At 39.7% G+C, this 25,057-nt stretch overlaps 2 protein-coding genes across 5 annotated transcripts; both read left to right on the top strand.

Moving 5' to 3' along the window:
- Positions 1 to 6,304: 6,304 nt before the first annotated feature.
- LOC111068688 (succinate dehydrogenase [ubiquinone] iron-sulfur subunit) lies at positions 6,305 to 8,165 on the top strand. The gene is made up of 2 exons (XM_022358358.2): positions 6,305 to 6,412; positions 6,476 to 8,165. Exon 2 carries the CDS (start codon positions 6,476 to 6,478, stop codon positions 7,553 to 7,555), a length of 1,080 nt encoding a protein of 359 aa, XP_022214050.2. The 5' UTR covers positions 6,305 to 6,412; the 3' UTR covers positions 7,556 to 8,165.
- A 2,480-nt stretch (positions 8,166 to 10,645) lies between these two features.
- LOC111068704 (dual specificity protein phosphatase 3) lies at positions 10,646 to 23,978 on the top strand. 4 transcript variants are annotated; one of them, XM_022358381.2, is made up of 7 exons: positions 10,646 to 10,662; positions 10,956 to 11,223; positions 19,093 to 19,152; positions 20,820 to 20,989; positions 21,061 to 21,189; positions 21,519 to 21,643; positions 22,801 to 23,978. In XM_022358381.2, the coding sequence occupies exons 2-7, from the start codon at positions 11,206 to 11,208 to the stop codon at positions 23,004 to 23,006; spliced, it is 708 nt and encodes a 235-aa protein (XP_022214073.1). In that variant the 5' UTR covers positions 10,646 to 10,662; positions 10,956 to 11,205; the 3' UTR covers positions 23,007 to 23,978. The 4 variants fall into 4 exon arrangements, with proteins under 4 accessions (XP_022214073.1, XP_022214075.1, XP_022214074.1 ...); XM_022358382.2 differs by having other exon boundaries at positions 10,647 to 10,662; positions 21,546 to 21,643; XM_022358383.2 differs by lacking the exon at positions 19,093 to 19,152.
- The last annotated feature ends 1,079 nt before the right edge of the window (positions 23,979 to 25,057 follow it).

The raw sequence follows: 25,057 nt of genomic DNA, 5'->3' as shown, positions 1-25,057 counted from the left end.
TAGTAGTTGTTAGCCACAATAGACAGGCATGATGGTTAAGTTTTGTCTAATTTTGGAAACAAAAAACAAACTGACACATATGAAAAAAATCTGTTTTTATATAAAACTAGCTGACCCTGCAAATTTTCGTACTTACGCTTTGATGAACGTAAAACAATGATACAAAATAATATACTTATATAGATAGAACCAAAAAAGTATTTTATTATGATGAATGATAATGAAAACATACATACAGAATGAGAATAAAAAAAAAAAAAAAAAAATAATAATTAAGTACTTCAAACGCATGTCAGAAAAAAATGATTGAAAACTATGTTGTGCAGATTGGGGGAAAAAAAATAAAACTCGGATTAATTCATTAATAGGATTTTCATTCAACCACTTTGTGGTAAACGACATTCTTTGTTTTCTGGTCAGGCGCAAGAACAAATAAAGCGGATGGTTTGCCGACACGTGAGCATGCCACGTACAATTGACCATGAGAAAAACATGCATTTTCTAGATTGAGGCCACAAATAGTCAAGGATTGGCCCTGTGATTTGTTGATCGTCATGGCGAAGGCAAGACGAATCGGGAATTGAATTCGTTTAAACTCAAAGGGCATATCCGTTGGGATCATCGGAATCCTTGGAATAAGAACTTCCTCATCTTTAAATTTTTCTTTAAGTATCGACGCGTGAATCACATTGCTCATAAGTTTTCTTATTACCAAACGCGTTCCATTACACAGTTTTGGTTGGTTTAAATTTCTAAGCATGATGACTACCGAGCCAACTTTAAGTTTTAAATTGTGCGGTGGTAAACCAGGCACATCCAAGGAGTTTAAAAATTCAGTTGGATAATTAGTGACTTCTTCTTCGTTTGTTACACAGTCGATAGATTTGAATGAATACAGAGTACCTACGATTTGATTTTGAATTATAAAATTGAGGTCATCTACATCTTTATTTTAAGCGGCCAAAATTGCTCGCTCACTTAACCATTTAGTATTTTTGTGGTTAGCAATGATATCCGGGAATACTTTGTTGATAAGCTCGTCTTTTGATGATACGAAATTGCAAAAATTTGGAGGAAATGAAATCAAACCGCTCGATTTGTCAACAGGAACACGGCCATTACCGATAGTCAGCAATTGCTTCGAGAAATCATCAGCAGATAGATCGTTCAACAATGCAACTCTCATATTTACAGACAGTTGAAGTATCTTTAAATATCGCCACAGATTCGATGCTTTGAGGCAAGCGTTTATTTCGTCGGCAGCAGTAGATCTTGGAATGACTGGTAGTGTTTGTCGGAAATCGCCAGATAATAAAATAATTGCACCACCAAAACATCTCGAGTCATTGCGCTGTTCCCGTGCAATTTCTCGTTCTCCATCAGATAATTGACTCGCGATATTCCGTTGCCTAATTGCATTACGGCTTCGCCTGGAAAGATTAGATCTTCTAGGACGCGGCATTGTTATTAAAATGTGCACTCGCATAAAACCACCAAACTGATTTTTTATTCCTTAAATTCCTTTCCTTTCCGATGATTTTATGTTTTTACTGTAGAGTAAATCTTAGGTATTATTTTCGGGAATTAAAAATTAAATAATTAATAAATAATTTTCGAAAATTAATGTCCAAAAAAAAAAAACAAATATAACAGTACCTGAACTTTGTAGACATTTTACAAAAAATAAATTTCTGAACGCACACATGATGTCTTCAGAAAAAAATAAAGTAGTGGCTCAGCAACCAGGCCATAAGCTCAAAAAAAAAAAATCGAGTTTTCATTGTTTTTAAGATGTATTCTGCTATTCGGGACGGAAACAAATCCAACAAATCAAAAACCATGGCAATCGGTCCAGCCGTTCTCGAGTTATAAGTGTTGTAACAAAAACAACATAGCCCGGCGTTTCTGTTCCATATTTTACATTCACCTTTTCCTAAAATTTACAAAACTTACAAGCTCACAAAGTAAAGAAAAAGATCGCCACTTTTCGTATACCAACTCGTAATTAAGCGAACATCTGACTTTGATGGGCTGCCAAAATTTCAGTGCAGTATTAAAATCAAAAATATGTATCCATTTTTTGCAACCATACAAATTGTATGTAAACCGCACATTTTACCAAATAAAACCAGTGCTCATCGAAAACACAGTAGCTGAACATTTATTTGGTGGAAATCCTTCCGCCAGTAAGAATATCTCTGAGGGATAACTTTAAATTGCTTTGCAACCGATCCAAAGGTTGAGCATCTCCGGTAGGCATAAAAAAGTCCTAGTGCTGATTCTACCTATATGTACGAGTATATCTGTATATTGTAATGATGCAACATGCAAAAGTGAGCAAAATTTAGTTGAGAACCTTTTCTTAGAGTTTTTCAGACATAATTTTTCCGATGTAAAACATTTATGTAGATAAATAGCAGATTATCAATATTACGATTGGACATTAACACTTCGAATGCTTAGAAGAGTTATAAATACCTAATTAAATCAATCAAAATTTAAGGCAATTCAAGTTTTAAGATACTTCTATGAATTCTTGGCTAATACAAATTTGTAAATAAATTTACAATCTTTATAGCAGACAATCGTCATCAATCGGAAACCCATTCTCTGGGGGGGCTGGGACATCCATTGGGCAGACTTCTTCGATATATGCAGAGGCATGCCATGTGGGATTGGGACTGTTGCATGAATGAAGAGTCTTTGTGGATGATCAGTTCAATATGTCAATAGATGCAAGATCCTCTTAGATCCAGAACCATATATTTTCCATATTGTAGTTTGATCCCCAACTAAAATCGAATTGCCACCGCAAACGGCTTTCGTTCTGATTGATTCTGGTATTCTAAATCAATAAAAAATACATAAAATTAATCGATACGCCCGTAAAAAAGAATAGAGGGGCAACAGAGGAGTCAACAGAACTACGATTGCATCAAAAGGCAATTGATAATCCCACTTGCCCAGCTGCATTTCCCCTGCCCTGTCCCAGTCCCTGCCGCCGACCCACCCAATCACAATGACAATTGATTTGTACATCCGCTCATGGGGCTCTGGGCACTGGCTGGAGAGTTGCAATCAGTCGGACAGATACAGCAGATCCCAACATGAATGAAAATTTAAAACCCATAAATCTTGGCGACTTTATACTATCGCACTGCTGCACACCCAGATTGGTGGCAATCAAATTAACTACTGGCTGCAAACTGCAAAACAGGAAGGACAGTTGTCGCCCCGGCAATGTTGGATCGTTGATCGTCTGGATCATAGGCTGCAGTCCCTCCCTACCTCCCTACCTCCCTCCCTCCCTCCTTCCTTCCTTATACTCCTCTGACATGACGTGTCTGCATGGGATCCACATCCAATCCAAGCTAATTCCAGCACGCGTCTATGACGAAATGTTCCAGCAACAAATGCCTGCCTGCCTATGCCTGGACTGGTGTCACCTGTCCAGACGTCAGCGGCGGCTTAAGAGCTCACCTCAAATGGTTGCCAGGCACAGTGGGGCAGGCAGGGCAGGGCTGCTCCACATTGTCAGCAGCATCGTCGACACCTTGACAATGCGTTGCAGCCAAAACATAATTTGCTGCAACTATTTTCTGAGAGCGCGTGTGCGTCTGTCTGTTTGTCTGTCTGTCTGTCTGTCTTTGGTTGATGCATTTATTTTTAATAACACTAGACAGCAAAGCACTCAAAGCAGAGGAGGATCCATTCTTAGCAGAATAACCCATTTGGCTATAGAAAATACTTGTGCGCTTGCAACAAATTTGGCATCGGCGAGTCGATATTTTACAGCTGGTTATCGATTGAGTGCGCAAAGTGCGCTCGATAAATCGTGAAAACTATGCAGACTGTACAGTCTGTATAAGGTTCCCTAAGAATCCCACGATGGATGAAGGAAACTGGTAGAAAACCGTGGAATACTTCACTGGAAAATGCACTTATTTTTTTTTTTCTATTTGTTGGTTATAAGAATTTAGAAAACCTATCATTACATTCGTGGTTACCATATATGGTAATTTCAATTGATTAGAAATATAGATTGGAAATACATTTTCATAAATTTTATAAATTTATTAAATATTAACTAATTAAATCAGTTTGCATATAATCTCATTAACCTTTATGTCAAAACCTATCAACATCAGCAAAAGTAAATTTGTTCGATACTTTTTTTTTGCTTATTTTCAATTCCATTTTTTTCATTTATTATTATCTATTAAAAGAAATATAAAAGTTCTAACACAAATTCTTTTTTAAATATTCAACTAAATATCTGGCAAAAAGTCACATACAAATTTCACAATATCAGTTAAGTTAATATTTTTTAACTTTTATTAGCTTTTATTAAAAGAGTATAATTATGAGTTATTATTTATAATTAAATTCCTGCAATTTAGTCGATTCCTCACTGGCCAAGTGCTTAATGAAAGGATCTAATGGATGATCTATAGAAGAAACTACAGTACCTCTATCAGGTTGTGCAGTGTAAATGACTCTCTCTATCTTTCTCTGTCTTTCTCTGTCTTTGCCTCTTTCATTGTTGACAATGTCGTTTGTCGCCTGTGATATCTGGACGGCAGGTGCAAACAGGCGCATTGCTGGAATTGCCTTTTAATTGTCTCTCTTTGGCTCCTTCTTTGCAGCTATTTTCGTTGGGGATGCACCACACCAAAAGAATGGAATGGAACGGAATGGCTGGCTAGGATGGGCAGAAGCATCTGGTTGGAGTTGGAACTGGCAGCAGAATAAGAAGATGCTCGTCGCTGCAGCTTTTGGTTAATCTCTTGAAGGCTTGCCGCTAAGGCTTTCATCTGATTTGTGGCTGTCACGTCACGTCCACGTCATGTCGATGGAGTGTTGTTCGAAATCGAAAAGAAAACAAGTTGGGGAACGAACGAACCCCTCAACGGGCGATAAATGAGAGGAAAAGTTTAGCTGGATGTTAATTCTTTTTGGGAAATGGCAAAGAGCGAGCTTGGATATCTGCTTTTTACTTGGCGGAGTAAAAATAAAAGTGCAAGTTGTGTAAATGAGAATGGGGAAAATGTGACAAGATATCCCCATCCATGTTCCATGCCCCATTCCTTTCCTTCTTTCTTTACAAATTTCCCCTTACAATTTTCGCGTAGATCCCGACGTAGCTGTTAGCTGACAAGTTCTCTTTTTGGCTGGAATGGGGGGGCTCTGTGTTTTTTTTTTAAGAAAACATCCCCCTACCATACCCGCACTGCCGCTCTTTGGGTTTCCCTTGAAACAGAATTTTGCGTTTGGCATATTTATAGACTTTAGTGCCCTTCTGCTGCTGCTGTTGCTGCTGCTACTGGAGACCGTTTTCACAGTTGGTTTCCATTCAGCTTCCCTCACGAATGCAACACCCCAGCTTCAGCTCCATCCACTTGATCGCTGATCTCCATTTGCCTTCTCCTCTGTAGTTGGAGCGACAGAGAGTGAGCGAGCGAGTGAGTGAGTGAGAGATCTGTTGAAGTTTCATTTGTTGTTTTTTGTCTTGGGTCCCTCTGGTGCAGACACGAACATTAACATTGCCACTCGTACTCGTACAGCATGTTCCCCACTTAATTGCAACAAGTGCAGAAATAGCAGACAAAACATTGATTTGCTGTTGATTTCTTTTCTTAGCAAGAACTATTCGGGTGTGGGGAATAATGCCTGGAATTTGTTTGCAAATGGGGATTATTCAATTCAAGTGTTGCAATTGGAACAAGATTTTCTACATATATGCCGAAGCTATCTGTCCGCCTATAAGCAGGATCTATTTGTGGCTAATTCCAGGCCTGATTTCAGGTCAAGACACTGAACACGGTGCTCCTGCAGATACTCCATACTGGAGTACTCCCTTGTACCAGGAGAAGCCGCTTCGAGTGCTTCCAATCAGCGATTGTCATGGCACCATTCTCTATATCTCTATCTATTTTTATTGGATAGTCAACCCATTTTAAGAATGATAATTAAGCAATCAATAAGTATTCTTCAGCATAAGCATCAACAAAATATGCTCGTATCGTATGCATTTTGCATTCCAATATACATACATTGAGTTTGAAATTCTGACAAGCATCGAATATGTTTTGAGTGCCAAAAAGGAGTTTGGTAAAAGATTGCCTATTGTTTTGAATTTTGCCAATTTCCCCATGAGAGCCCATTCATCTGAGAGTCAGTTGATCTATGTATGTATGTCCATATGTCCATGTTTATTCGAACTTGTCAAATTATTTCGTCTGCTGCCCAAATGATTCCTTTACCCAAACGAACTCCTTCTACAAAAATTAAATCAAGTAGTCCCTGAGTTGGATAGATATTTGACTTTATGCCACAACCCATTTGAAATCTCAGTCTATCACTGAACTTCCAAGTGGAACAAGCTCCAAAACAAAAAACACACACACAAAAGGTAAGAATGAAATTAAACCCGAATAGGTCCGAAATTAGTGCCACATTTGTGGGGGATTTTCAGATGTTTTTGGTGCGCAGGCAGCTGAAGCTGCACAACAGTCGGACAGCGATGGAGCTGATGAGGTCCATCGCTAGCACCCAGCCATCGATTTGGTTGGGCGATGTGAGTGCACCGCTACTGCCACAGCCGCCATCACAGCCCATCGGTACGCCACCTCAAGTCCCCATCACGATGGCAACAGCGGCGGCAGGAGGGGATAAAAAGGCACCACCACCCAAGGGGGGTCCTGGTCCACCGAAGGAGCCACCGAAAGCGCCGCCACCAGCGGCTGCTGAGAAGAAGAATGCCGGGCCACCACCGCCGCCGCCCAAACCCAAGGAGAAGCGTGTCAAGAACTTTGAGATCTACCGCTGGCAGCCCGGCGAGCAGCCCAAGATGCAGACCTATCCCATCGATTTGTCGCAGTGCGGCGCCATGGTGCTGGATGCTTTGATCAAGATCAAGAACGAGGTCGACCAGACACTGACCTTCCGCCGCTCCTGCCGTGAGGGCATCTGTGGCTCGTGTGCCATGAACATCAACGGCACCAACACCCTCGCCTGCGTCACGCCCATTGACCAGAGCCTGGGGGGACCGTGCCGCATCTATCCATTGCCGCATCTGTATGTGGTGCGGGATCTGGTGCCGGACCTGAGCCAATTCTACGACCAATACCGCTCCATCCAGCCCTGGCTGCAGCGCAAGAATATCGAGAACGAGATGGGCCGGGCCCAGTATCTGCAGTCCCTGGAGGATCGCAACAAGCTGGATGGCCTGTACGAGTGCATTCTGTGCGCCTGCTGCCAGACCTCGTGCCCCTCCTATTGGTGGAACAGTGAAAAATATCTGGGACCGGCCGTCCTCATGCAGGCCTTCCGATGGGTCATCGACTCCCGTGACGAGGCCACCGATCAGCGGCTGTGCTTCCTGCAGGACCCCTGGAAGCTGTATCGCTGCCACACCATCCTCAACTGCACCAATACCTGTCCGAAGAACCTCAATCCGGCCAGGGCCATCATCCAGTTGAAGCAACTGCTGTCGGGGGCCAAAAAGAAGAACAAGCCGGAGCTACAGACCGATGCTCTCTTCTTGGGCAAGTAATGGACACGTCACAAAAACACACTGACACCTGACACTGTTAACGATGTCCTACACCTATTACCTCATGCTAAAAACACTTAATTGCAAGCGATATACAACACTGTTTATGAATGCCTACAACACTAAATACTAACTGTAGGCGGAACGGAAACGGAACGGAACTGAAACGGAAAGGAACGTATTACATAGCAGTAAATATCGAAAGCTCAACAAACTTCACGATGTTCAGCACTGGTGATGGCTTACAACACTTGATTCCAACGATATTTAACACTGTTTATGAATGCAACAATTACTTAACGTAAGTCAGAGACATTTCTATGCAACTGACGTTATAATGACACTCTTAACTGAATCCCTCACAGAGTTTTAAATACTTCAGACACGTAATACTCACGATATACAACACTGTTTATGAATGCCTACAACACCTAACACTCCCAATAAACTGAGTTGAAACGGAAAGAAACGGATTACATCGAAATAAACAATTAACAATAGCTCAACAAAAACTTACCGATATACAGTACTTACACACTTAATCATAACGATTTTCAACACTGTTTATTAGAGCGTTATGAGTACTTAACGTAGGAAATGACATTGTTATAGTTGTGACGTCAAATCGACACTACCAAACCGAATGCCAGACTGAAGAACTAGTGAATGCTGAAAACACTTAATGGTAACGATATGCAACACTGTTTATGAATGCTTAAAACACTTACTTGGAACGATATCTAACACTGTTTAAGGTCTACAGCTATGAATGCTGAAAACACTTAGCACGACATGCAACACAAATAAATGTTACTATACTTGGAATATCTTACACTTATAATACAAAAACAAGCAATGAAATGTATTGTATATGGTATAGGCATCGTTAACACAACAATTAACTGTAAAAAACTGTACCAAAAATATCAAAGATTACAATGAAAATGATAAGCATCAAAAGATCTTGAATGTGGAAGTGGGGGGACAAGTCTCTGTATTCCTGGAATGTACATTACAAGATGTACAATAAAAGATAATTATGGATATGGAATAATTGGTTCTAAATGGCTTTAAACTTAGCCACAATTAAAAATTGCCATAGCTTCGTTGGCTGAGTGGGTTAAAACCAATGACAAAATGCAAGCCCAAACAGTGCGAATGACTTTGAACGTGAATCACTTTTGAACCAAGAGAGATAAGCTCACTCCTAATCTCTCTGTGTATCTCTCTCTCTCTCTATCTCTCTTTTGAGATCTATCTAGTATTCTATTTTCGCATCCCACAGTCATAAATTGTGTGGGTGAGAGAGCGTATACGTATACGTTTGTATTATGCATTGTGAATCGAATTCATGGACAAAGAGAGTCTATGAATCATATGGCGATCGAGGTTATTGATGGGGTAGGTCTGTTTTTTACACCAAAAGCTTATATTATTTGGGAACTAAATCTTCTCCACCGATATCTATAGATTAAAGAAAAGAACAGTTTGCAAAGCTAGATTTTTTTATGGAACTTTGCTAGTTGTGTCTCCATGTAGGATTATATTTTCCTGAAAACATTTATCCATTGGTATTGAAATTGCAATTATTTTTGCTAATGCTTCGATCAAGAATTTCCCGCAGTCTGTTTAGATTCGTTTAAGCAGAATAAGTATACATATTTGAATGCTCTTTCTATTACCCAGGCAAGGGTTAAGCAAAAAAAAAAATTATTATAAAACCCTTTTTATCAATCGAATCGAATCAATACCCATCGATCAATCGAAGATACTAAGAACTATCACTGGGGCACCATGGTACATACGGAATGAAAATATCCATAAAGACTTAAATGTAGGATCAGTTGAAGATGAAATTGCCAAGGTGAAAGCAAAGTATCAGGCCCTTAGGCCCATCCTAAAGCGACTCTTCGGCGACAGCCATACACTCCCGCCTCCCCCACCCAGCAATAATACTTAGTTAGGGACGTACTCTAAAAATTAGGTGTAATAATTAAATGAATGTATTAGGCTAAGATTTGCATAATTGCTCGTGAGTCTCTAATAGGGAAGATTAGATAAATAAAATACCGTAAATAAAAAAAAAAATATATAAACCCTTAAATCCTTCGAAACGTTTTTGTCGAGGCACTTCGGAGCTTCGGAGATGCTTCTTTCTGGCCGCTACACTCTATGAGGTTATGGTATAACACGAACACAAATATATAGAGTAAATTACCTGTAGTACCTTTATTTTAAATTAGTTTTCAAAGCTGGTAGGCAATTTATTGTTGGCATTATTCACCTTGGACATGTCTACCCTCCATAGCTTCTATAGATAGTAACTACGTATGCATATCTTTTTTCCTCATTCCAAAGCATACAAAGCATGTATAACAAAATTGCTTTAGTAGGGAAGGGTATGTGTGATTCGACGGGAATCGTTTGCTGGCTTTCCTAGAACTTTTTCCTAGAAAAGCTTTTAGCCCTCTCTCTCTCTCTCTCTCCTTCAAAACTGTCTCTCTATTTTGGCTTAACCGATTGAATATGTAAATGAATGGGTCGCAAATACAAATGTAAATATAAAAATATTTACACATCCGTAAGTGGGTGGCAGTGTGTGTTTGTGTGTGTGTGTGTGTGTGGCAACACCCACATTCCTGCCTCCTACAGAGAAATCAGTGCTCACCACGTGCGCGCCTCCAACCGAGAGAGAGAGAAAGAGCGAGAGGGAGCGAGAGGGAGAGAGAGAAACCGAGTTGAATCGACGAAAAAGGTAAGGCGGCTGATTGGGTACGTAACCCTCTGAGCGGATGCTGCAGGCAGACCCTGATAATACACTGCCTCACCTCTATGGGGGAATATACCATTCCGGCCAAAGTCTGAGCGGGAGCGTGAGCTTTTGTCGCCTACGTCACGGCCAGGCCAAGAGAGCGCTTTCGGACGCCTACAAAACAACCCCAAAGCGGCATCGCGAATCAGTCGCAAAAAAGTTTCCGTCGCCAGAGAACGCCAGCAAACAAAAACAGGCAGCAGTCAAAACCCAAAAATCAAAAAATCAAATCGCAATAAAATATAAATTAAATAAATATACAAAAAAAATTAATTTATTTTGCAAAAAAAAAGAAGTAAGATTTTGTTGCTGTACATAAACATATTTACATAGATATATTTTTTTTGTTTGTGTGTGATTGTGAGAGAGTGATGTTGTTGTTGTTGGCGACCGAGAAATGTACGAATGCTGAGCGTCTTCTTCTACACCCCCTATGTCCTGCTCCCGCCCCCTTCTTCATCAGCATCTCCACATCCCCTTCGGCGACGTCATTTGACTGTTACTGCTGCTGCGGCTGTAGTTGTTGTGGCTGTTGTTTGTTTGCTCTTTGATCCTATTATTTAAACGAATTAACTTTCCAACCAAAAGGCAACCCGCGCGAGAATCCAAATCCCCGCCGCACACACGCGACGCCCGCCCGCCCCCCGAAACAAAACGAGAGGAGAGGAACGGTGACAGGAACAAGGAACAGGAATAGAGAGAGAGAGAGGCAAGAGGCACGAGGCACGAGGCAAGAGGCAAGAGGAGGGCTGGGCGCAAACTAGAGGAGCGGTAGCAGGATAGCAGGACACACCACCCACACCCACACCCACACACACCACCCTCACACTCAACAAAGATGTCATGGAGATATGCGGTAAGTGGAAAGAGCGGAAAGAGAAAAGTGGGGAAGGGGAAAGGAGAAAGGGGAAGAGTGGGCAGGGGGCAGGGGGCAGGGGGCTCCTTCCTACGAAAAAGAGTAACTAAGCAAACAAACAAAAAAAGAAACAGAGGAGCATGGCAGTGGGTGTGGGCGAGAGAGCAATCATAACGGGATGGTGAAATGGGAATGGAAATGGAAACACTAACAAATGAGTGGGCTGTGTGAGGGGTAGGACCTAGAAACCCAGAAATCCTAACGGTAAGAATGCTCGAAGACGAGTAACAAATCAGTGGCTGGGCAGGAGAGCAAGCAAGCGTTGCAATGGAAACATAACTGTAGAGTAGTGGGAGAGAGCGGAAACACAGGAGAGCGGGAAAACGGGAACGCAGCAGAATAGCCACAGGAGAGTGGGAGAGCAGGAAGAGTAACTGAAACTAGAAATCGTAACGGAAAGGTTTAGGATCAAAGATAATTTCAATTAAGGTGAGGCTTTTGACGAAAAACCACTTTAACGTTAGTCATACCCAAAGACAGGCAAAGGACGAATAAAATATTATGTATAAATATCCATGGGTGATGTTTACATTAATATAATTGCTGGGATTAAATCACTCATTTATTTCAGTGATTGAATGTGATTCTAGGGCTTTAAGTGTCAGAAGCGTCAACACACCCGCTCTCCCACGTTCGTCTCGTCCCTTTCCCTAGAGATCTTTTGAGTTTTAAGCCAACATTTTTATTTTATGAAATTTCCTACGGGTTGGACCAATATATCAACCAAAACAAACCGATCTGCTATCGTCTGGCAATTGGATTTCAACTGGAAAATATACCATCTCCAAATGACCTTCCAAAAATGTCCCTTAACCAATGGCACCCACCGCATGTCATATGTACATACATATGTATAGCCTCACCTTGTATTAATAAACCTTGTAAGGAAGGGAAAGGGAGTAGATGAGAGTCGGAACGAAGGCTAAATTGTCCAGAGCATAGCGAATGGGCATGGTATGGAAGAGTTCTCAACGAACAACAGACTGAGTGAAGGAGCATCTCACTGTCAAAGGATGAGTGAGTGGAGAGAGTGGAAGGATAGGCAGACTTTTCGACGGCTCGGGCTCCATTTTCCGGGCATCTGTCTGAAACAGCTGATGACAAGGACGATGCTGTTGTTGATGATGCTTTTGATGATGATGATGGGGGGATGGACCATCGAAATGACCTTGACTTGCCTTCTTTTTTGATACTCTCACTCTCATTCTCTCGTTTTTCGGCTATGTCTCTGTCTCTGCTTGTGTGTGTGTGTGTGTGTGTGTGTGTGTGTGGTTTGCTCTGCTGACCCAATTTGCCTGACAGCCACACACTTCACCTATAAACCACCGAAAAAAAACAATGAGGAAAATAGAATTTGTACTATTTTCTGTGGGGGACAGTGAGAAAGAGAGAGAGAGAGATGGAGGTAGAGAGAGAGAGGCCTTGGCATGCCAAACCACCATCCACGTTTCTCATGCCCATGCCCATGCCCATGCCCATGCCACCCATAGCCCCATCCCACTGAAGGCCTCCAAATGCAAATGCAAAGTTCAAGTGCCTTTTCAAGGCGTGGCAGGCAGAGGCCCGGCCTCCAAAAACCACCAACCCATCAACCCACTAACCCACCAACATGTGGGTCGTTAAATAACTAAATATCTTTGTGTCTTTTGGCATTTATCAGGAGATTATCTTCTTGGCATTAAGTTTGCGTTTGGGCGGTGCCCCAAATTCCGGGCGGAGGGTCTGTTATCCAAGTTGCAGGTTGCCGGGCATGGCCTTGGTGGTGTACAACAGCCCCTTCATAGAGGTTAATCGCTGTAAAAAAAAGAGAGTACAACATTTTACTTAAATAATTTAATGTTAGGCCTTGTTTTCAGGCGATCTAATGAGCTATGGTCCATAGATCAACGAAGCGTTCGTTTAAGGAAAGAAATTGTATGAAAAAAGTGTTCTATCGGGGGACAAAAAAGGCCACACGAAGATGTAAATAAATTTATTTGGAAGGCGCTTTTTAGGAGCTTCAATTTTGAAGATCAAAAACGATAGCGAATAGATAGGATGTCAATATATCAGACACTTCGATGAAAATAAATGTTGCATTATTTTTGAAGATTTTTTTACAATTAATTATCAATTCCCTAAAGTAATCCTTGGTTCGCCGAATGGGCTTTCCCTTTTTGTAGCTTTCGGTTTTTGAGGGTAGATTTCTCTTATAATAATCTTTAATTTAGCAATTTGTGGAAGTGGCTCTGATATTTGGTATAGAAAGCATTTCAAGTAAATTTGATTGATAAAACTTTTTATTAGAAAAATATATTTGAATGTTTTACACTCTACACTTTATGGATCAGAAAACCCTTCGTTGCATCCCTTCCCTTCTTTCTATATATATCACGGATTTCAAAAGTAAATATTGGAATTAAGCCCCAAAGGGTGGGGGGGGGTGCATAGGGTCCACCCTTAAACGAAACGAATTAGTGACGCTGCACGCTGCACGGTATTCGATTGACCTCAAAGAGCGGATCAATGGTAATGGGCTTTTGTGGGCTGCCGCTGCCTGCCCCCTAAAGCTGATTACTCATACGCCGCATGGGCCAATTAACTTAATTATAAAACGAATATTTCAATGGGGAAACGGGAACGGGAACGGGAACGGGTGGCACATTCCAGGTGGCATCCTCCTATTAAATAAAATCTCAAAGTCGAATGCAAAAATAAAAAAAATAATAAAGAATTAATTAAATCGCTGGGCACCACCAAACCCTCATTCAGAGTCAGTGAAGCGTATTAAGCTGATGTCTCCCCTTCCATCGCCTCGCCTCAAATTAAATGCCGGTCGGTTGGAGGGTGGGGGGGGGGGGGGGGGGTTTGCTGCTTCCGTGTAATGGCGATTGTAAGGTATATATATATATATACACATTAAATACATATGCACATACATATATATGTATGCCAAAAAGCTTTGCTAAAATGTCAATGTCATCAACTGCCTCTTTTGTTTTTTTGCTGCTGCTGCTGCTGTTTCTGTTTTGGCTCAGTGTCAAGCCCATCCAGAGCGCTAATTGAACAATCGATAGAGCATTGTACACTTTTTAGTTTTAGTTTCCTACTGGCAGATACGTAGATACAGATATAGTATCTGTAGCTACAGCTATAGCTGTGGGCGTGTCGCTGGCGCTATCGCAGCTGTTGCGCCTCATTGAGCAAAAAAGCGAAAGGCAATGCGCGCGCGATTTTAAACTCTGGCTCTGTGGCTTGAAGACAGAAGCAACCGATGGCTGGCTGGCGGGCTGGTTGGCGGCCACTTCAAAGCGTTTCCCCATTTGGCTCGAACGGAAAAACTCGACCCAAAAGTGTATTAACAAAGTGGGAATGTACGACCCAGTATATTCTGTTTCAAGGTCAAAGCTAGTAGATATATTCTGAGAGCATTGAAAAGCATTAAACGAAAGGGAGGAGTGGCTCAAGGGGAAGCCGTGTAACTATGGAAGAAAGTTTATCCTAAGGGAAATGAAGAATATATAATGAGAGGGAATAAGAGAAGGAACTACGTATAAAAGAAATATCCAGAGATATAAATAAAGATAATTATGAGTTGGTGAACTTGAATGTGTAGGGTAGGGTAGGGTAAGAGAAGTACGCTTCATTTAATATCATCATATAAATATTCAAAAATATCCATAGATCTATAAATCCATATATTTTTAACTCAATTATATCTCAATTTTGAAAAGAATTGCCGCTGTTTTTAGTGCAATTTTCAGCTTAAAAATATATAAGCTCCCTCTAGTTGAATGGAATTATAGAAAAAAGGAAAAAGACTCATAAAACTGACACTCACATTTTAACGTGCTGAAAACTTTGCAACTTCAAAGCATTTCTAGAATGAAAAAGCAGCCCAGCCCCCGCATTAGCCACAAGTTTGCCCTTTCTGTATTGTGTGTGTTTTTAATGAGCCATTTTTAATGAGTATCTCCTCACATTACCAGTTGTGGGAGATCCATTACCTTAAAGCACTCATCGTTTCCTCAGTAGTGGTGGATGTGGATGCGCCCTATTCATAACCTTCAGTCCCATCGCCTGATTTGCATTTCATTTGCATAAATTGTCGTTCGTTCGTTCGTTCGTTCGTTCGTTCGTTCGACGATGATGATGATGAGGTTCTGATGAGCATTTATCCGAGTACGAAGTAACATCATTCGTTGCATTTTGCACACCTTAAAAGGCCAATTAAGAAGCACAGGAACTGCGCATTAAATTGAAAACTTTGTTTTTGCAATTATTTTCTCTGCTTCTGTTGCTGTTTTTGCAAATGAATTAAAATCCGAGGGAATCAGAAATTTTTCATTCCGTTTGTCGTTGCCAAAGTTTTTTCCCTCATTGGGAAATCGCCTCAGGAATGTTTCTCGGCGTCTTTCTCTCTCTTTCTCTCTCGCTGTTGTTGTTGGCTTTTTTTTTTAATAATTGTCTCTGAATTTTATTTACTTTTTTTGGAGGTAAAGGGTTGTGTTCGTTGACTGTTTAATCAATAAAAATCTGCAGGTGCCTCTGCTTCTGCTTGCATGTCAATGCAATTTGCATTTGTCGAGTGGCCCCAAAAAAAAAAAAAGAACTCTGCATATATTTATATGTAGATTTGTTTTGCTCAGACAGATATATGGATATCTGTCAGATATACTATGCATACAGATATAGATTTATCAATGCCAAAAATGTTCTCGTAAATTTGTTAATTTTCATTTGGTTCATACATTAATTGTTTCTCTTGCTCTTGCTGTTGTTGTTTTTGGTTTGATTTTCCAACATTTGGACGTTGAGAATTTTCACACATGAAAAATGATTTTTTTGGTTGATTTTTTTTCGGTTTTCTGTTTTTCTATTTTTGGGGGAATTTTTGATGTTTGGTTCTTCAAGGCCAAAGGCAAGTAAATTGCGATACAAATTTAATAGATGCTTCAACGAATAAATGTACATACATAAGAATGGTTTTAGTATACGATTCAAAATGTTAATTATAATTTTGTTGAAAGTATTTTTTGTAAGATAACTTTTTGATTTATTTTTAAAGGATTTTTGTAGGAAATTTACATGAAACTCTTGACAACTTGTTAAATGGAATTTTATTAAAAGTTCATATGAGAAGAACAACAAATATAATCTGTGTTAGTAGTGGAAAATAGTTTTGGAATGAAAGGATATTCTTTACCAGATGGGAATGATGTGGTTCAATGCAGTAAAAGTGTTACCCTAAGAGAGGGATCCGAAATTTAATTACTATAAAATCCACAAAAAATATGCAACTGATTGGTTTTCGAAAGAAAATAGATTTCGAATTCTCTCAATTATAAAAGAAAAATTCCCAGTACAGATCTCCTATACATATTTCAAATTATCTCCCTTTTTTTTTACCATTAACACGTGAACGTCTCATGTAACATTCCATGCGAATGGTCTGCTAATTAAATTGGAGCATTAGTTGTTACCATTGATGGACATTTCCTTTGACCGTTGCCCAGACATTTTTCCTGTAACATGGAGCAACTGGTTCACGCTATGAGCAAAGCCACACCAGAGGACCAGTGGCAGAACCAGAAGGCAGCTTGTACACCAGGAGAATAATGCATAATGCAGTCATCTTGATGATGTCATAATCTGATTTTGATTATAGCTGATGTCCTCGACCACCTACTGGGCACACACACACACACACACATTAAACACCCCTCCAATCAGCCGCACAATCCACAATCGCATGACCCACATCCGCTCCACATGTTGCAGCGCAGGGCAGGGCAGCGCAGCGCAGGTTACGTGTTGCAGGTTGCACCATCCACCCATCCGTTCGCTGATTGTGGCAACAGTTGTGGCTGGGCCGGGCCCAATGCTTGACCTCTGGGTTGGGTGCTGACACAGTTGCTATCGCTTTCGCTGCTGCTCGCTGCCAGGAAGTGGCAGGAAGTGCCACAAACTAAATAAAAGAGCAGAAGAACTGTGCCACGAGCGAGAGGATAGGACAGCAAACGGAACGGAAGACTAGACAATCGCAATTGCATTACTACAAATGAGGGGTGGGGGTGCAGCAGTGGATCATATAACAATTACAGACGTATATGTAAATCGTTTAGATATCGGCTTGAGCCTTGGATGGGCGCCAAAGCCACCCTTTGGGCAGCCTTGTGGTGGGTGGAAAAATGGAATTAAAACTTGCGACGAAATATGAAAGGCTTCTATCAAAGTTAATCCATAAAATCTTATTTATTTCTTATCTTATTTCTCTATCTGGGATTTTTTCTTATTTCTTATTTATTATTTTTATTTTATTTATTTTTATTAATGGTATGGAATGACTTCTAGATTTCATGGTCTACTCTTTCTTGTGGAATTCTTTGCAAGGTGGAAACACTACTGGGTTATGACTTCTGCATCTCTGAGGAAAGCAAAAATCAGGCTCTGAACTTCCCAAATCTACTCTTCAAAGTTATACTTAGTAAGAGACCTAAGACCCAAGCTATGGCCATTTTTTCTCATTGAGAGAGCATTCGCTTTTTTTGTTTGTTTTGCGTGTGTGCTGGCATACCTTTCAGGTGAGAGTCGGCGCTGAATGTTGTTGTTTCTATAATAAGAAACACAAAAACAGTGTTGTTGGCATTTTTCGCTAACACACGAGTCATTCACTCAGTCAGTCACCCAGTCGGGTCACCCATTGGGAATGGCTATGCAGATATAGTTCAATATATTCGATGTACACATATATTTTATACATATATGCTGGCGATTACGGTGCACTCAAAATATCAATCATGGTTTCTATTTAACTTTATTTTCCCCCTTTTTTCCCCCTTGTTCAGATTTTAGCTTTTTGTGATACGAGTATCTGTCGTGTCCAGCTAATTGTCTTGTCATGCGGGTTGTGGGTACCCTTGGGGAGAATGTTGTGGGGTGGGGGGTATGAGTCATACAAAAAAAAACAACAACAAGAAATATTTTGTGGGCTTCAAGTATTTCCAATACATTTTCTTGAATAATTTTCTCATTTGAGTGTGTGTGTGTGTTAGTGTGTGTGCTTTTCTGTTTTCTGAGTAATTTATTCTCTGCGGTATTTTTAGATACAGAGAAAGACACTGAGAGTGATGTGTGCTGTGTGTGATTTTTTTTTTTGGGAGAGTAATCTATCTGCTGGGGGTATATAATCGTACTCGTATTCGTTCTGGTACCGGTACGATATATGTACGTATACATACATATATAAAAAAAAGCAAAGCAAGGGGGACAAGGTCAAGGCGTTGTCGCCTACTAGCCAAGACACATAAAACTTGGGGGCGATGTCTCACCTGCCTGCGACGCCAGAAAGCTTTTACTATTTGTTCTATCTATTTCCGTTTCTACCTGAATGATAGTCTATAACTTGGTGCGGATCTATACATAGATCTATATGTAAATTTGTAGCAGATATTTTCGATATTAGATTACTTGCGTGCAAAATGGTTTCCTTGGTCTTGAAAGTCGTTTATGACTTGATAAATTGAATATAAATAATTTTAAATCAGTTCTTAATTTATATGGCTTGTAGAAGATTTAAATGAGCTTACAAAATTTTTTAAATAATTTTTATTACAGTTCTTTACCAGTTTTAATTGTCGTTACAATTTTCTCAAACACTGGACTTTTCTTTTAAGAAAAATATTATATAGTCTTGTCATTGATAGATCCTTCGAAATTGGGTCCTGCATTTTATTACCAAATACAAATTTTTTGTCTGTTTAAAGTTTATTCCTATTTTGTTAAATATTAAATATTTTTTTGCGTTTGAATATCGATTTTTGTTTTCAGCTTTCAACGGACAGATACACCAGCAGTATCGGCGATAGATATAGTCCGCACTATTATCAGGTTTGTTGTCTACTCACACACACTCAAACAAATAGTGCATGAAGGATCGATAACGATAACGATAACGATCGAATCGATAGATTGTGTTGTGCTGTGTATATTGTTGTTGTCTGTGCTGCTTGTTGACCCTAACAAAGAGTGAGCTAAAATATGCTTAGATCTCTTGGATTCCAAATGCTTACCAAAGTGCTGTACTAACTTAATTCTGTTGTCTATATGTGCACTTCGATCGTGTCTGAAGCTAAAGGCCAAAAATAATTTCCAACACGCACATTTTGTTCTTCCTTTTTTCTTTTTTTCAACGGTTGACAACGGATTTAGAGCAATTAACCCACACACACCTTGCATACCCCATGTAGATTTTTTTTGCTCTGCTATATATAAAGAAAAAGATGTATAAGTATATAAATAGTAGGAATATATAGCAAACGAAAGATAGATCCGTCACAATAGATCAGACAGGCAGAATGTTTGAGAACTTTTTGCAGGCGACAGACAAATTCTTATTCGATTTTCGTTTCTTGTTTCTCGATTCGGGAGGTTTCTGTCAGGGTCGCATGCCGCCAGAAAAAGCAAAAGTTTTCACGAAATGTGGGGCCCCTCGCCCCAAACATGTGATTGTAGTATTATGACAACTGGTAGACAGTCGATAGCCGGGAACGACAACAAAACAACGAACAGCGAGAGAAAATTGAATGAAATCTGAAAATGATTGAAAGAAAAATACTCGAATTCGTATTCGAGGGAATTGCAATGGGTAAAAGTTTTCACTTTCACGGCATGAAAATGACCCTGAAAAAATGGCACAAAACACTACAACAGAAAAAACTCTAAGCCCCTGATCTCTGCTCTCCCCCCCCAACCGACTGATTTGTCAACCCAAAAATTGCGACCTTCGCCTTTGCCATAAATCTGCTGCCCAAGCATTTTTACTTTAGTTTTCCTTTGTTTTTGTTGCGTTTCTGTTTGTCAATTGTCGCAGGGATTGTGATGTCATGAGCAGGCGGTTGGGTGTTGGTTGGTTGGGGTGGGGGGAAAGTTATAATCCTGCCAAAATGTTCACAAAATCTAATTACATACAGTAAATGGCAGCACTGACTGGCGTTGAAGTTGAAGGTCTCGGCCAGGGCAGGGCAAGGCTTTCTTCATGGTCAGAGAAGAGCAGTCTGTTTAAGGACATTTTCCTACAGAAGAGAAGAGTTTGCTTTTGTCAGAAGGAGCTTCCTTCAAGAGAAGAGCCAAGAGAGTGTGCCCCCAAAAACCCATTGCGACTGTTTCAAAATGAAGACGGCCTTGGGAGCCATTTGGTTTGAGAAACTTTTGTGTGTTTATTTTTATATCCTGACCTTTTGATCCTACGATTTGCTCAGACTTTCTTCTGTTTCGTTCTCCTTCGTTGGTTCAAGTGCATTAAGTGCATTGGGTATTCCCTGTTCCACAAGCAGCATTCGAATGACATTAAATCGCTGTATAAATGTACCCATAAGCGAAAGGATACATTCGGTTAGTTATTAACAAGCGCCGTGCTTTCTTCTTGTACTAAAACGAAACTTAAATTAAGCCAAAACTTGTTAATACTTGTATGATCTTGAAGCATGAAGAACATAAATCGTTTCCCGAGTGATATTAATATTATGTGCCATGTGTCTTGTGGTTTATGTTTGCAGTCGCCCAGCCGCTTGGAGAACTCCGAACAGACCACAGGACGACAGCTGCAGCGTGTCCTGCACTACTCAATGGCACCCACACGGGCACTGCCCGGCCTGAGGCGGGCCGAATGCGCCATCCATGATGTTGACTGCGACGAGGTCTATCCGGGCATCTACATTGGCGATGCGTAAGTTGAGAGTGCAATCTTTCTGAGGTTTCACCCAATCAATAGATGGTGGCTTTTTCGTTTTTTGACAGAGCGGCGGCCAAGAACAAGACGTATCTGAGAATGATGGGCATCACGCATGTCCTGAATGCCGCCGAGGGCTGTCGCTATGGCCAGGTAGACACCGGACACAGCTACTACCGGGATATGCCCAGCATTAGGTGAGTCGCGAAGCGTCTTCCATCCTTCCAACAAAAGGCAACAACATGAACAATGGAACAATCCAATATTCCAATTCAAAATTTGTTCATATTTTGTTTTAATTTGAAATCGTTTTTGATTTGACTTTCACTTTCTTCACACACTTCAAAATGTATTCTTTTCTTTCTACTCCACCCCCCCTCGAATATCAACCCCTTCCGTCCATTCATCTATCTCCATTTGCCATCTCATTATGATTTTGGCCTCATCTGTGTTGTTGCTGTTTTGTGGTGTATGGATGTATGGATGGTGTGCATGTGTGCTGTGGTGTGTGTGTTGTGTACCACAGACGGAACCATAAGGACTGTGTTTTTAGGTACATGGGATTCCCGATGATCGATGCCCCCACGACAGACATCTCGCGTTACTTCTATGTGGCTTCCAAGTTCATTGACAGCGCCATCAGCAGCGGAGGTGAGTACTGGGAATTGCCATTTGGGAGAAATGGGAGTGCAATGTACAGCAGTGCACCTCGGTCGGAATGCGTGTCAAAACGAAATACAACGAGTGCAATAGAATAATAATTTATAAATATGGAATAAAATAATAATACAAAATGAGGAGTAAAAGCCAGCAGAAAATATTCTGAATAACTCTCTGACCAAATAATATTTACAGGTATATTTTGCCTTAATTTGTATGTATATGAATTTTTTATACCCGTACTCAAAAAAGAGTTAAGGGGTATATTAGATTTGTGGTAAAAGTGGATGTGTGTAACGCAAAGAAGGAAACGTTTCCGACCCCATGAAGTATATACATATATTCTTGATCAGCATCAATAGCCAAGTCGATATAGCCATGTCTGTCTGTCTGTCTGTCTCGATGAGCGCCTAGATCTCAGAGACTATAAGAGCTATGGCAACCAAATTTGGTTTCCAGACTCATGTGATATCACACTGCTACAAGTGTATTTCAAAAATTTGCCCCGCCACCTTCCGACCCAAGAAAATACGAAAATCTGTGGCAGGCACAATTTTAAAGATACGATAAAATTGAAAACGCAGTATCGTAGAGAATGACCATATTTACCAGATTGCCGAATCTGAATCAGATCGGATCATAATAATTTTCAGTTGGTTTCCCCGCCTCCTTCAGCAAGAGGCCCACTACTCATTCTCTCTCTCGCTCGCACGCTCTGCCTCGTTATGTACGCGAGCGCCCTCTAGCTGAGGAGATTTAGAATGTAAATGGTACATTTACAATGTACATGTTAGATGTAGAATATACATTGTAGATGTATATGTAGATAGCAGATGTAGCAAAAAAAAATTTTTTTTTAATTCTAAAATTTTAAAAAATCTTAAGCTCAAAAATGTATTCACTGACTGAGTACGGGTATAAGTAGAGTCGCGTCCCCAGAAGTGACTCACACGTTCCGTTTTCTCGTTCGTAATTTCTCGTTTATAGTTTTAATTGAAAAAACCATTTATTGAAACCTTTAAATGGAACCGAAGATGTTATAGTAATCGAAAAAAAAACACTGCAATAGCTGAGCATTTATTATCCCACTCTCCTTCCAGTTTACATTTTATTTGTTAATTGCAACTAATGTGTGTATATTTTTATAGGCAAAATTCTGGTACACTGCCTGGTGGGGATGTCCCGCTCGGCCACCTGTGTGCTGGCCTATCTGATGATATGTCGCAAAATGTCGGCGGTGGATGCGATACGCACGGTCCGGATGCGTCGCGATATTCGGCCCAATGATGGATTCCTGCAGCAACTGGCCGACTTGGACATGGAACTGAAGCGCAAGAATCTCTATCCCTATTAGGGATGGCCTTCAACAATACGAGTATTGTGTGTGAAACAAGAAAAAGCAATTGCAACCAAAGAGAACGAAAAAGAAGAGGCAACAACAAAACGCTGAATGATGTCGGGGCCTTTGTCTGGGGGGGAAATGATAATGATAATGCAATACGTTGTGGAGCTGGAACCCTTCCAAATCCAAAAATCCAGCAAACTAACCAAAAAAAAAAAATAATAATAATAAAATAATAATAATCATAAAAGGAAAAGAAAAAGTAATATTGAAAATGTTGAAAAATTGTTGTTCTAAACAGAAAAAAAATAGTTTAAAAGGCCCAAAAAGCAAATGACTTATAAATGGTAACTTGGTCTTCTGCATATGCAAAACATACACGAACCCGAAAATATATACATACATATGTATATTAGAAAAAAACCTGTAATCATGGCATATATAAATCGCTATATACATACAGACATACGTACATATATACGATATATGGGAATCAAGTTATCTATTCATTCACAGACAGACAGACACTTAGAGACCTAGATTGTTAGACAGACACGATCAAAAACAAATAAAATGAAAAAACAATACTCGTTAATTGGCGATAAAAAAGAATCGATATATATATATATATAAAGATATACATATATACACTTCTATATGCGATATATGCATTGAACCTATATATACCTTTTGCCTATACCCTAGACATACAGATTTATATACATGTATTCCTTACACCCATATATAGTATATAGTATATATTTATATATAAAAACGTATCTTTTTTGTAACGGTTCATCTTTGTTAGAGTTTTTTATTTGATCCCCATGTTAAAGCCCCAAACCCAGAACAAAACAGAACAGACTACTAACTCTGTTCCCTCCACCCACAAAAACACCAACCCACAACCCCAACTCCCACATATAACACATAGATTTACTATGTTTAAGAAGAGCTGAAAAACTATATAGAACAAGAAACAATGTATAGAATCGAAACCAGATACTGATATATAACTCGTGTAATGGATATACAAACGCATGCGTTATATACACCTATACCAACCACACTATATATATATATACATATACACCAAGTGTGAAACAAAGTAATAAAACCAAAAGAAAACCAAAAACAACTCATATTTTCTAGTACATGTATAATGATGAGCAAAACCAAACGAGAATCAACTAAAAACTAAAACTAATGTCTAAGAAGTGATTAATATAACAACAACAACAACAACAACAAAAAAACAAACAAATACAAAATAAAGAAAAAGAAAAACCAACAAATTGACATCAGATTGAAATTACATTTCGAAATGTGTTATTTGGAATCTTTTTCAAATGCTTTTACTATGTGTTTGGATTCAGGGACTCCAAATATTTATGTTTATTTATATATCATTTCTAAATTATAGATTGTGGAGTAGTAGATGCTTTTATTATGAGAGGGATCTGTGAATATATCTGCGACCATTCCTAGCTGAGTCTCCACGGATAGATGATAGATATAAAATTAATTTCTAAATTTTAGTTTTTAGTTTTAAATTCAATTCAAATTTCTGTTTGAGTCGCTTTTGGGGACTTGGAATTCATAATATGATTATACAAATTTGGATATACTCGTGTGTACGCATGTATAATAACATATAGGGTTCTATGAAAATCTACTTAAAGAAAAGTATTCCAATATGGTATCTAATTATGGTAGAGTAAGGGGCTCTACAAAAATTCATTCTGTATGATTTTCTATGATTAATCACTATTTAGGCGTAAAGATATTGTATGGTAGGTATAATGTGTTGCGGAAATCGAAAGACATTCATATTCAATCCATATTCCATTACCAAAAAAAATTCTCACCACGTTGCAGTGTGAAGAAAATTGAATTAGATTTCCCTCCCATTTCCCACCTCTGAAAGCATCTCTTTGGAGATTGTACGTGTGTGTGGGGTCTCTGGTTGGGGCCATTAGGTCGCCTGCTAACTGCTTGGAAACACCTGCAGCGGCATTTATAGTCTGTTATCTAGTGCTCTGCTCAGCGCTCTGCTCCAGAAC

Source organism: Drosophila obscura, unplaced genomic scaffold (genome assembly GCF_018151105.1).
Source record: "Drosophila obscura isolate BZ-5 IFL unplaced genomic scaffold, ASM1815110v1 contig_73, whole genome shotgun sequence".
Taxonomy (NCBI): Eukaryota; Metazoa; Arthropoda; class Insecta; order Diptera; family Drosophilidae; genus Drosophila; species Drosophila obscura.
This window is presented reverse-complemented; position numbering and strand designations above follow the sequence as displayed.